General features: G+C 41.4%; 1 protein-coding gene across 1 annotated transcript; it reads right to left on the reverse strand.

The window, feature by feature from the left end:
* Positions 1–266: 266 nt before the first annotated feature.
* On the reverse strand, positions 267–6,967 carry LOC307073204 (extracellular calcium-sensing receptor-like; the record flags this gene model as incomplete). The annotated part of the gene is made up of 6 exons (XM_079732907.1): positions 267–394; positions 1,461–2,348; positions 2,426–2,549; positions 2,650–2,880; positions 3,199–3,588; positions 6,770–6,967. The coding sequence occupies 6 exons, from the start codon at positions 6,965–6,967 to the stop codon at positions 267–269; spliced, it is 1,959 nt and encodes a 652-aa protein (XP_079589033.1).
* Positions 6,968–13,900: the final 6,933 nt, after the last annotated feature.

The following is a 13,900-nucleotide window of genomic DNA, read 5'->3' on the forward strand; positions in this document are numbered from 1 at the left end:
TGGAGCATGCCGATGCCGAACCTCGTAGCAGCTCTCCGGAGGACAGGCAAGCAGTTAGCCTGCTAAGCACAGAGCTAGCATTAGCATGGACACCGACGGTAAGCGTCAAGCTATCTTTTCATCGGATAATTAACACGTCTTACCGACGTAACTCTCCTTCGTTCAGCCACTTGGCTCCAGACCTCCACTGGGTAAGTGCTCCGACTCTTTTTTTCCTTTTTCACAGGTTTCACTCTGGGTTTTTTTCTCTAGTTTTCCTCTTCTCCTTAACACACAGCTGCCCTCTCTTCCCGGGCCGAGATCCGAAAAGACCGGAAGAGCAACGCGACTGCACTTCCTCTCCGAGCCGACAGGCTGAGCGTGGCCTGCGTAGCTTCTGATTGGCTGCTGAGAACTAGGTACCCCACGTGGGACCATGCGAGTTGAGCGGTGCATTCAAAACAAATAAGATAATCAAAGCAAACAGTCTCTCTTCTTTTAAGGTACTAAATTAACAGTGTTTCTTACACCTGGTTACATATAGGTTATTTCACAAAATAGCCAGAGGCATATGCGGTGCCAAATCAGCCATCGGCCACCCCGGCGGAGAAACTAGTGCAATAAATGTTCAGGGAATGTAACTTTGAGGCCCAGATATTCCAGGAGGGCTGTCGTCGGCTTGCAGTTCCTCCGGAACCAGAGCTGGGCACTGGTCTTTTTCTCACAGCTACGGCAGCGGCTCAGAGAGACACACGATTTGACGAGAGGGGCCATCACCAAGGCTGGAATTTGCCAAAAGCGGGCTTATGACTCGTGCTCCATGGGAGAGGATTTTGTCATGGGGGCCCAAGTGTGGGTATACGCTCCCGAAAGAAGGAAGCTTAATACATTAATTAACATCTTATATCTAAAGCCTTTGTCTTCCGTTCATCAAACGCCTCAGATTATAAAAATACATATATATATAAATAAAAAAGCCTGCATTACTTGGTCTCCCAACTCATTCACTTTCAATAGTAAATAATAGTATTATAAAATGTATGAATGAATATGTATGCAGTGCATGGGCTCTAAAAGTAGAAGTGCACTGCTCTTTTTAGAAATAAAAGAATGTCGATTTTAGATTGCATGTAACCAATTTGAATAAGGCATTGTTGATTATTGTTGAATTATACATGCAACAAGTGTGTACTACAATTAAGTGTGCAGAATCATCTTGGTTAAGTTACATAAAGGATAATACAGGGACATTTCAGACATTTTGATTAGGGAATTACATGGAAGACTTTTAGACCTCTCAAAACTAACTAATGTTTGAAGGTGATGATTGATGTTCCTTCAATCTATATATTTCAAAAATAACACATTATCTGTCGTATAAATTTTTAATGTATCATTTAAAATCGTAGTATACATAATCAGTTTATATTTCCTATACACATTTGAATCCAACATTTAGATACCATTGCTTTGCATCTTACTCTTGATATGCTTTTTCGAATTTTGTTCTGGCTTGAAAATAATGATAAAGCATTTTGGTACAAATATGCATAATAACAAGGCAAAGGTGGAAGCCAGAATTGCAAAAATCTCCACAGCTACAGTTGACTTCCCAGGAGAACTGACATAAGCAGGGATAAAGGCGATCCAAACAGCACAGAATATCAACATGCTGAAGGTGATGAATTTGGCCTCATTGAAACTATCAGGCAGCTTTCTGGCCAGAAAAGCAAGTATGAAACACAACAAAGCTAGGAGCCCTATATACCCCAACACAGCCCAGAACCCTATAGGGGATCCTAAGGCACATTCTAAAACTATTCTATCTTTAAAGGACTGAAAATTTCTGTTTGGAAATGGAGGGTTGATTTTTAACCAAATAATACAAATAACAACCTGTATGAGAGTGAAAGCCAATACACTGAGTCTCTGTTGAGTTGGACCAAACCATTTCATAGCATTGCTGCTTGGTAGTGTGGCCTTGAAGGCCATCAACACCACTATGGTTTTCCCAAGAATACAAGAGATACAAAGGACAAAGGTGATACCAAAAGCTGTGTGGCGAAGCATACAGGACCAGTCTGAGGGACGGCCGATGAAGGTCAGAGAACACAGGAAACACAGTTTTAAAGAGAGAAGCAGCAGGAAACTCAGCTCTGAGTTGTTGGCCCTGACAATCGGTGTATCTCTATGAACCAAGAAAATTATGAATATTAAAATGGACAAAAATACACCAAAGCAACAAAACACAGTTAATACAGTCCCCAAGATTTCGGTAAAGGAAAGGAATTCAGTTGGTTTTGGAATGCACTTGTCCTTTTTGTCATTTGGCCAAAATTCAACAGTACACAAAAAGCAGTCTGATGAATCTGAAAGAGAGCAGAGCACCCATTTCAGTAACATTTAGGCTTATTATGCAAGTGAGCTTTAGAAATACGTATCCTACCTGTCTCATTACTTATGCCTCCCTCTGGGCATTCAAAGCAATCAAAGCAGCACACGGGCACATGTTTATTAACGGCCTTGCGACTTCCGGCAGGGCATGCATCCCGGCAAACAGACTTTGGAGGCTAACAGAGGCATGCGTAAAAAATTAAAACATAATGTAAGTTGCAAAAATAAAATCATACCACTAGTCACTGAAATGTTTTTTGTTTGTTTATATTTTACCTTGGTGCTGTTAAGGGCCCATATAATTGTTGTGTTAGCTGTTAAGCTGAATCTCTGTCCTTCAGGTAAAGAGTTGTCATAATGCCCAATGTTAATGACATTCACAGAGTCATCCTCCTTGTACTGCCAATTTAACAGGTCATACTGTGCCGCAGTGTCTCCGTTTTCATCAAAAGATACCTTGTAACCATTCAGTACGGTGAAATCCACCAACTTCAGGTGTTCCAGTACCTGCACAAAGAATATTCAATGTTATATGTTATTTGAAAACACTGAAATTGTCAAAATATATATTTGACAATTTCAATATATATATATATATAGCCTACAATTGCATTTCCAAATTAGCAAGTCAATTAGTCCGTACTTAAGTACACCAAGAAAGTGATTGTTGATGTGTCGCTGAGCAAGACACTAACTGCTCCTGACGAGCTCTGCCGTCGGTGTGTCAATGTGTGTATTAACCGATGTAAGTCGCTTTGGATAAAAGCGTCTGCTAAATGCCCTAAATGTTATTGTAATTGTAATATTTATATGAACATACTGTACCTGTTTGGGCTGGACATCAGTCTTGTTTACACAGTGTTTTCCTGTGGTGGGGTTTAATCCATTTTCACAATGCAATAACGCATTAAGAGCATGTGCAATCGAGTACACTGCTGTGTACACATTTCTCACAGATCTCAATTCTGTGTTTGTGTAGGCACTAGTGATTGTTCTCAGATCCTCACCCCCAGTACAGAGCTTTGTGGTATTTGATGGAGAGAAGCTGCAGTCAAAGAAACTTTCCCAAAAAACTTTGATCATAACACTCTCTGGTTCATCACTCGGTTTCAAGCTCATTAGAAAACCTGCAAGACCTGGAATAACAGACCGAGAGAGGGCAAACCCCATTGCCCCATGTAAGATGTTCTTACTCCCAAGGGAAGCCAAGTCTACCTGTGAGATCCAAGCTTCACTACCAATCCATTGTTTACGAGGTAAATTATTCCCATTAACCATTTTTAAAAAATCTCTCATGTAGGTTAATGACATGTATAGCAGGACTACACTTGATGTGGAGGCTTTAAGTTTCTCTGTTACTTTATGTTCTATCTTGGTATCATACAATTCAAAGCTAATAACATATTCTACACAGATACCCTCGGCCTTTCCTTGCTTAATGAACTCAGCTGCACCATCAGATGCATATACCCCAGCACTGTGAATTATTCCTACCCACTGCCAGCCAAAATGTTTCATGAGCTGTACCAAAGCGGAAATTTGAAATTCATCACTTGGAACAGTCCTAAAAAATGTTGGATATAAACGTTTATCACTTAAACAGGCGCACGTTGAAAGGTGGCTGATCTGTAAAAAAAGAAAAGTGAAATCAAGTGTTAATCATAAACATTAACACAATAAGACAGTAATGAAACAAAACATCAAAACACTACTTCAAAATAGTCCAAATGTCTCACTAGAGGGATATCTAGCACTCCAACTATAAGGTTTATATCTTTGCTAACACCAGAAGAGGAATGGCCAATCAGTGCCTGGACTCTTTTACTGCAGCTTTCCCCTGATGTTACAGCCTCTATGGCTGCTCTTATTGGACTGTCACCCCAACAGCCGTTATAGATCCTGTAGCCCAAGGTCACTCCATTGAGCAGGGTAGGGTCTTTGTTGATTTCCTCCACAGTGAAGATGGCAGCTCGGGCGAACAGCAACTCCCTGGGATTCAGACTTGACAAAACGCAATGAATATTGAATAACAACTATTTGCACTTGGATGCATACACAAGTGGATACACAGAGCATAAAGCATTGTTCAGTCTATGACTGCTTTTTAGAAAAAGTAGAATGAATTTTGACACATTTTTGGCATACATATCTTACCCAGTACAAAATGTAGAAGGATATGCATGGTAGCCATAATTCTCTGTTACTTGAGTTGAATCTAGAGAGAACATTCCTCCTATAATAAGATCACCATTTTTGGAAAACTCCAAAAAGCCTGTTTGTCCTATCAGTTTGCATGCCTGTTCCTCTGACTTGCTCTTTACCAGTAGTGTAATTAGGATAATGCTGATCCAGCCCATCACAGCAGCCATCTCCTAGCTTGTAGACATTCTTACCTGCGCTAACCTTTATAGTATCGTTGTTGTGGTTGGGAAGACTAGACCAATAGAGATATCTGTTTGCTTGACTGCTCTTTTCAACAGGCACAATTGAATAAAATGTAGGCGTTTAATTCCTACAAATCACACCCTAAATGCTTGAAAGCATTTACTGCTTAGAAGCATTTAGAATTTATCAGTTGATTCATTGATTTCATTATTTTGACAAATTTATTATCCAATTCTTTTTAGCCTTTGTACTATTGTAGAGATAACTGAAGCTTAAGGCAAAAATGAAGCATTATTGGAAGGACACCTGTTTTTAACAATTAAAAACTCAAAATATTGGCATTATTACAGTCAGTTATCCTTACTATTGTACAAAGGCTAAAATAATTTGGATAGTGAATTTGTCAAAAGAATAAAATCAATGAATCAACTGATAAGTTCCTAAATGCTTCTAAGCAGTAAATGCTTTCAAGCATTTAGGGTGTGATTTGTAAATGTAGGCATTTAGGAATTAAACGTCTACATATTTTTCAATTGTGCCATCATGCCGAGAATCACATTGTTACATCGCAGGAATAGTTTGGTCCCGTACAGTACAGTTCAACCGTTTATTTGTAGAACTATACATCCATGTGTATGCTAACATAAATACCCATTCCTTTAATATAATGTATGAAGTCTGTTTTCGAGTGGTGCCCTTACAGCAGCCCAAAAAAATAAACCAGGGTTATCCAGCCCAGGTCCCTCTCTGAGTGGCCTTGTTTTGCCTCTCAGGCGGTCCGGTATGTGTGCAGTGAGAGCTGCCCTCCAGGGAAGCGTGAAACCAGGAGGAAGGAAAAGCCTGTCTGCTTTTTTGACTGTCACCTGTGCCGAAGTGGAGGTTATGGGAGAAATGTACTCTTACATTCAATGATAATATGTAACTATTATCATGCATGTAAGTCATATGTTTCTAATAACTGTGGAGAAACATTGAGTACCACTCTCCCCCAAGCACTGCTGCAGGATGCTACCATTATGACTCCCGAGGTGAACAATTTTAATATACAGTATGTAGCAAGCGTGTTCCAAATATGGTGGAGGCCCCAGTTGTGGGCCCAGAGAAGGCCTGGGAGAATAGGAGAGTGGGATAGGGGTACAGTATATCTCCACATAAGGAAAGAGTGTATGGGATCAGCTAATGACATATGGATGATGTATGGGCAGAATGGATTTATGAGGAGGAGACCGGGAGCGGATCATCAGATCTTTGTCAAACCAACTCGGCTTTGTTCTTACTTGCTCACGAGTAATAATAGTCTTTATCTTTCATGCTTCAGTCTTCTCAGACTCTCTTATTTTGTTAAAGTGTTAAATGCTGTCCATCTACCAAAAGGTCAGCAACAACAACGGTGTGTTATGATCTGTGAGATCCATCTCTAACTTTCTTGATTTGAATGAGCTATTGTCCTTCTCTCTCTACTACCAGATTCTTTGGACTGCACTCGTTAACAAGCCGTTGTGGCCTAGCAACATGAGAAACCTTTGCATCCCCAAAAATGTTGTGTTCTTGTCTTACAAGGAGCCAATGGGAATGGTTCTATGTACTGGATCGGTTCTTGGAGTGTGTTCCTCTCTCCTTGTTCTGGCTATGTTCTATAAACATAGAACATACAATTGCAAACAACATGGAACTGAGTATCTTCCTTCTGCTATTCAGGGCCACCTGTTTTCTCATTGGGTTTTTGTTCATCCGTTGGAGGAGTGCCCGAAACAATATGGTGAGAGCCGAACAGTAGCTAGCTAACTTGTAGCGGCGTGTCTTCACAGGCTTTTTCCCGAACTGCAGCCTTCTTCGTTCAACTTCCCACTTTCTCAGCTATTCTCACCCAATATCCCAAACTGAACTATGGCAACTCCTTCCCCCCACACACTCCCCATCGATGCCCCCCCCCCCCAATACCTCATCCCTGAGGGAGAGCTTAGTCTTCAAAGAGCCCCGGAAGTCGCCATTCCCTCTGTGGTCTCCTTACTCCACCATCCAACAGAGGGGTTCCCGTTGTTGCAGCCGTGTTCCTTGGCACCACAGCTCCAAGCGGCATCGCCTCCTCCCCTGAGGCACATTCTGTTGCTGTCTTGGTGGGGCCCTCCTGTGGCAAGGTGACCTGACCCGCACCCTGGGAGTTGTGACGGGGAAGGCGGGCTGCTGACTCGCCCCAGTACGGTGCCATCTTATCCCTTTGCAGCAAAACGGTGCGGTGCGGCCTCTGCAAGCTAGTTTGACTCTATGCACAAACTCGCTAACTCTCTCTACCATCTCTAACTCTCTCTAGCATGGGCTAATCCAGTTGCTGTCCAGCTTGGGTCAACGGCCTTAGGTCCATACACCCAGGCCATTTCCAGGCGGTCATGTAACTGCCTGGCATACTCCAGGCCAGCCATTGCATCTGGTGCATCGGCGGTCGTACGTAGGCCAGCTCTGGCGATGTTCTAAGCTCCCTGCCAAACATCAACAATGCAGGTATACAGCCAGTGGTTCTAGGACCGCACTGCGGCATGCCATGAGGATGAGGGGTAGATACAGGTCCCAATAACTCTGATCTAGAGTGCTGGCGAGGGCTAATAGGGCGCCAAATGTCCACAGGAAGTTTTATGGTGAATACTTTTTTTTACAGATTTAAAAATCCGTCCTTTTTTTGTAAATCTTCCTGCGGACGAACACCGAAGGTGTTCCAAGGAAGCTGATAAGTCCTTGCACCGAGGCTTTGGGAACGGATGTGGCGCCTTGGTCAGGTAGGGGGTATTCTTCCCTCCACTTTGTAAAGTAGTCTATGGCGAACAACACATACCGGTTCCTTCTACCGGTACGGGGAAGTGGGCCCAACACATCGACTGCCTCCCTGTTCATCTGTGCCCCAACATGGTGCTGCTGTAGAGGTGCATGGGACTGACCTTGGGGACATTTATGAGCAGTACCGGAGTCGCAGCGGCGGCAGTAGTCCTCAACATTCCTCCTGCTCTGGCCTGCCGTAGCCGTCTCCAGAGGTGGAAAGAGTACAAAAATATTCTACTCAAAGTTAAAGTATGATTACTTGGATGAAATTTTACACAAGTAAAAGTAAAAGTACTGGTCTAAAAAATCTACTTAAGTAAAAGTAAAAAGTAGCTGTTTTAAAATGAACTTAATGTACAAGTTACTAGTTACTTTTAAACAGCGGGAGGGGCCGGGGGTCTCTTCTGTGTAGGGCATTATAGACAAGGGGATATCAATCTCAAACTAGTTTTGTTTAATTATTGCAACACCTTTACAAATTAAAGTGTAAAAATTAAACAAATCATGTCGCCACACATAAATGGATGTATACTGTGTCATTATACTTTAGATAAGTTTTTTTAAAAACACTTTGGAGCAAAGATTTCACATCACATCAGCAGACAACAGCATCGGTACAGAAACCTTGGTCTCAATGATACATTTTCAAGATATAAGTAGGCTAGCCTTAAGCTCCCGTTTCAGCAACATGGAAGTATTAAACAAGAAGACAATTATTTGTGTCTGAAAATAGTTTTATTTCTCTGTAGCAAAAACTTTGCAAATTGCAATGAAAATTCAGGGCTAAACAGTCCTTAACCTTTGTAAACAGCTATAGCTTAATGCACTACAGTTTGACAACTTAATAATAGTGTGTATATTACTACTTAAGTGCAACTAGGAAGTTTACAACTGTCAACCACCATTATCAAGGTTTCAACCTTGTAAAACAGGAACAAAATGCTTTTTAAGCATTTAACTGTATGGAATATATATATACACACAGTTGACCTTCCCTGCTAAATACACTGCATTGTGACTATTTAACAATAGTGTGTATATTACAACAAAAGTGCAACTAGGAAGTTTACAATTGTCAACCACCATTATCAAGGTTTTCAACCTTATAAAACAGGGACAAAATGCTTCTTAAGCATTTAACTGTATTGAATATATATATATATATATATATATATATATATATATATATATATATATATATATATATATATATATATATATACAATTGACCTTCCCTAAGGTACCTGTATATACAGGTGCATTTAAAAAAAATTGAATATTGTGAAAAAGTGTAAGGAATCTATAATATACCTACTTTTCACAAGGTTGACGTTTATGTATAATTCCTTTTTTGATTCCTCTTAATATCTTGAGGATATTTTGGAATTGGATTTTGGAATATCATGAGCTGTTAGCCATTTTCATCTAACTTAAAACAAAAGGCTTGAAATATTTCACCTTGTGTAATGAAGCTAAAATATACAGTATGAAAGTTTCACTTTTTTCATGCATTTTAAATTATATTCCAATTTTTTGAGATGCACCTGTATTACAGTGCCTTTATTTGTGCATCCATCTTTTGAGCTCTAATCTCTGAACTCCTTGTTCATTTCAAGCAGCAGCTGGTTTTCAAAGTTGGAAGAGATCATCCTTGCTTGCTTTGCAGTGAAGATCAGTCCAGCACAGCTGAAGAGGCGCTCACAAGCGGCTGAGGCAGGGAGGCCAGTGTTGAGTTTCAGGGAGAGTTTTTCTTTTGATGAAAAAAATCATCAAATTCACTAACTACAACTTGTGTAGAAAGACATGTTATTGAACTCATGATGTTTAGTAAAAAAAAGTTGAAAGAACAGGGATTCATTATTAAAAGGAACAGTTCGATATTTTCAATTTTTAACTTTGTTCCGCAATCTCTGGCTCAAGACACGGCGACAGAACCCTTTTTTTCATTTTTTGACAGCAAGAAGATGAACTTTACAGAATCACTAAATGCTCCTCCTGTGTGCTTGTTGGAACTTGTAGTTTTTTTACCATGTGATCTTGCGCTATATATTTTTTCCATTTTATGTAGTTTTATAATCAAATACATACCGGAAGGAAAACAGGGCTTACACCACTGTGAAGTTAGTTTCAAGTTGGATATTAAGTTTATTGATTAGATTATGATATTAAGTAATAAAACCATACCTGCTTCTATAATGTCAGTCCTCTCAGTCCAGGAGGTCTTGAACTTTGGCAGAAGGATTGCTGCAGCAATCAGTTCAGCGTCTTCCATCATCCCACCAAAGTGCTTTTTGACAACATCCTGGATGGCTCTGATGGGTGGCAGACACATCTTGGAGGATAACTCCAGTCTGCTGAATTTTGCTTGTAGCTCGAAGATCACCGGAAGGAGCCAACCCATGTGTATTTGTCTCAGACTGAAGAATGTTTAAACCCTTCACCACAGGATTCATCACAGAGCAGTACTCAGTCAGGAAATCAATTTATGCTGCAGTCAGCCTGTAAGACATGAAGCAAATGTATACAACTTTTAGCAATGTCCTGCAAAAAAACGTGTGGAATGTGTAGCCAATTATTTGAACAATTTCTTAAGTATGGAACAACAAAGAAATAATCAAGGTAGCCTTGGGCACTGTTTTCCATTTGTGTAATTCACATGTTACACTTTAGAAATTAGAATTAAAACTCACATTTTCACTCTGAATTCTTCACAGACATTTCTGATAGCATCATCCGCCTTCTCTTGTATGATCTGTATTATTCTCTCAACAGCCATATATGTTGAGTTCCATCTAGTTTGATTTGGCCGGATGAGCTGAAGCATGCATTCTTGTTCCACAAATTCTGCTGCCACGTATGACCGACCTGACTTGTTCCAGACTGCTTGGCATTTTCCAAAGGCTGAACCTGATAGCCGCTTGAATGCATCATGCCTCTCTTCTGCCTTGGCAGCATCTGTTGTGACTAAGTTTAACAGGTGGCATGCACACCTTTGATGTGAAGGAAGCTGGTACTCAAGCCCACTATCTTGTTCCAGGATGGTGAATGTGTCCAGGTGGTCAGCTTGGGACTCTTCAGAGGAGTCTTGTTCGGACTCTGACTCTGCTTCCTCAGACTGGCCCTGCTCACCAAACCGACTGAATGTTTTGATGAAGTTTGACCCATTGTCTGTCGTGGTTCTTACCACTTTCCCCCTTATTCTGTATTGACAGTGAATGTCATCAAGGGCACCTGCTATGACATGTGAGACCCTTTTAATCTCTGGCAAGCAAGTGCAGCGGATCTCCTCTCCAAAGTGTCTTCATCTATCCAATGAGATGTGACCCCTATGTAACTTTGCTGGTGCGCTGTCCAACAGTCTGTAGTGGTGGCAACATAGCTGACTCCAGTCAGGTGCGACATCAAAGTCTTCTTCATCTGACTGGCAGCTCCCTCTGTTCTGATCATGAGAGTGGGTCTGGAAATGACCTTGCATTGAGGATTAAGTGTCAATAAAAGTTCTTCAAATGCAGGTTGTTCAACCACAGAAAATGGATGAAGACCCTCACAAATGAAGTTAATCAGGAGCTTGTCAACCTTTGACTGTGGCACTTAATTTTGCTTGCTTGTTTGGTGTTTCTGGTGGTCATTGAAGGCCTTCAGTTTGATGGATGTTTCCTCTGTAAACAAATGTTTTAATTAGTATGTAAATCAACGTTGTGTTCATTAAACAAATAGCATTTAAAATATTAACATTCATAGCTTAAATTCAAATCACATTTTGTCTTTTACATCATATAATTTTACAGTACTGAGCGCTGTCCAATATGGTAATACATTGATCCTACATAGGAAAGCATACCTCATACAACCCCATTTCAAGTGTACTATGACTTTAACATTCACACAGTTGTTAATTTTGATGTAACTGTATGGAGTCATATCCCTATTTACATTCAAACAGGTTGCCATTTGAATGGGACATCATTCTCTAACAGTGTTGATATGTGATTTATAAAGCCTAAAATATTCTACCATGAAACAGCCATGATGTCTTAGCCAGGTGGACTCATCCACTCACAGCACACTGGGTTGCAGGAGTTTAGCAAACCTGCCAGCAACATGATAGTTTACTTTGCAGAGTCTAGAACAGCAGACGGTTTAGCTGAACCAGTTTATCAGGATGATGTATCGATTGCACCAACCCTTTCAGAGCTGAGTGTTAACCGGTCTCCCTCTGAAAATAACGCTGTACCTATATGTACCGTGGTGCGGCCTCGCACTGTCTCAAGGTGTAAAACCCGCAGGCGAAGGCCACGGCCAATATGTTGAAATCTCACTATCCCATTGACCGCCTCAGAGCTGAGTGTTAACTAGACTCCCTCTGAAAATAAAAAAATGGAAGCACTCAGAATAGGGTTCATGAATATAAGGTCGCTTTCGTCTAAAGCGCTCTAGGTCCATGATCTAATTGTTGATAATAAGATCGACACACTTGGCCTCTGTGAAAACTTGTTAAAACCAGAGGAGTTTCTAGCCCTAAACGAAGCTACTCCCCCCAATTACGTTAGCGCCCAAGTATCTAGAGAAGTAAAGAAAGGTGGTGGAGTAGCCCTGATATCTAATTCTAAGCTTAATTTAAAGCCTAGGAATAGATATATGTTCAGATCCTTTGAGGTGCTCACTTTCTGCTCCTCAGTTCCCAGACAAGCGAAATGAGTTCCAGACTCTTTCTGTACTCACAGCTGTAGTATACCGTCCCCCAGTACCGTATTCACTTTTTGTTGATGAGTTTTCTGATTTTGCAGCTGATCTGGCTACATACTCAGACAACATTTTGCTTATTGTGGATTTCAACATTCATGTGAATAACCCATCTGATGCCCTCGCAAGGGCTTTTCTGTATATTACAGATACGCTTGGCTTCAAACAGCTCGTCCAGCACCCAACCCACATCGGTGGAAACACGCTCGACCTCGTTTTGACCCGTGGTGTAGACATTTCACAGCTAGTGGTCTCTCCCTACACCTCAGCTTTATCAGACCATTTTGTGCTCACTTTCCAGTTGGTGGTATCCTGCCCCTGTGACGATCACCAGGCTACTTTCAGCTGTCGCCGCATCACCCCTGCAACCATTACAGCTATGGCATATAAGTTACCCTGTTCACTTGCTCCTCTTTGTAACTATAGGGGTTCTGTGGAGCAGGGGCGGATGGTGTATAGGGGCGATTTGGGCGACGCACTACCAACTGGGAGAAAGAATTTGTTAGAAAAAAAATCCTCTATCACTGCAAAAGTAGTTTTCAGTGTTCTAGACATATTATCTGTCATTGTCCAATCAGAATCGTCAGATTCTGATTGGACAGAGAAGAGCGCAAAGGGATATCTTCGATCAAGACACTTGCTAATTTCAACATGGCTGCTAATGTGTGCAATTCCGTTGCTTCCTGAAAGAAGTTCCTTTTAGTCGACGATCCAATTCAGACAAATTGGCATTGAAACAATCAGGACCTCCAAGACCAAAATTAATACTTAAACAAATTTCTACAAAGGGGGGAAAGTCCTACACCCGAGGATTTTCAACAAATTGGTAAGAGAAAAAAAGCTGTCTAGCAGGTTGTGAAGAAGCTAACGCAGTCTTCTGCTATCACTGCCTACTCTTCCACCCTGACACACTGACGACAGACTGCAGCACTGTTTGGGTATCGACTGGTGTGACAGATATGCACCATCTGTCTGAGAAAATCAAGAAGCATGAGATGTCAAAGATCCACATGGATAGCTGCATGAGATTTGCGACTATTGAGAGGGTGAACATTGCCACTCAATTGGACGAGGGATACCGGCTAGCTGTTTGTCGCCACAACAATGAGATGAGCAAGAACCGACACATCCTTAACCGGCTCATCCAATGTGTGAAGTTTTGCGGAGAGTTCGAGTTGGCTTTGCGAGGAAAGGATGAGACGGAGGGCTCCACAAACCCAGGTATTTGTCAGTTGGATGAAGTTTTCGATGACCACCTGAAAAATGCCACGTTGTTCAAGGGCACATCCAAGACGGTGCAGAACGAGCTTTTGGAATGTATGCTAGCGGTCGCACGGTAAAGGATTGTGGAGGAGGTCAAGTCAGCTTGCTATCTGGCCATCCAAGCTGATGAAACTACGGACGTCTCCACGCAGACACAGCTGGTGCTTGTGCTTAGATACATTGATGACAACCATGCAGTGCAGGAACGTTTTTTTGAGTTTATTCCCATCTCGGATTCAACGTCAATTTCAATTGCCAGCGTACTTTTGGAGAGACTGAACCAGCTTTTGGCCGGCGACAACGACAAAATGAAACTCGTTGCACA

Source organism: Pollachius pollachius (genome assembly GCF_949987615.1).
Source record: "Pollachius pollachius genome assembly, chromosome: 3".
Lineage (NCBI taxonomy): Eukaryota > Metazoa > Chordata > Actinopteri > Gadiformes > Gadidae > Pollachius > Pollachius pollachius.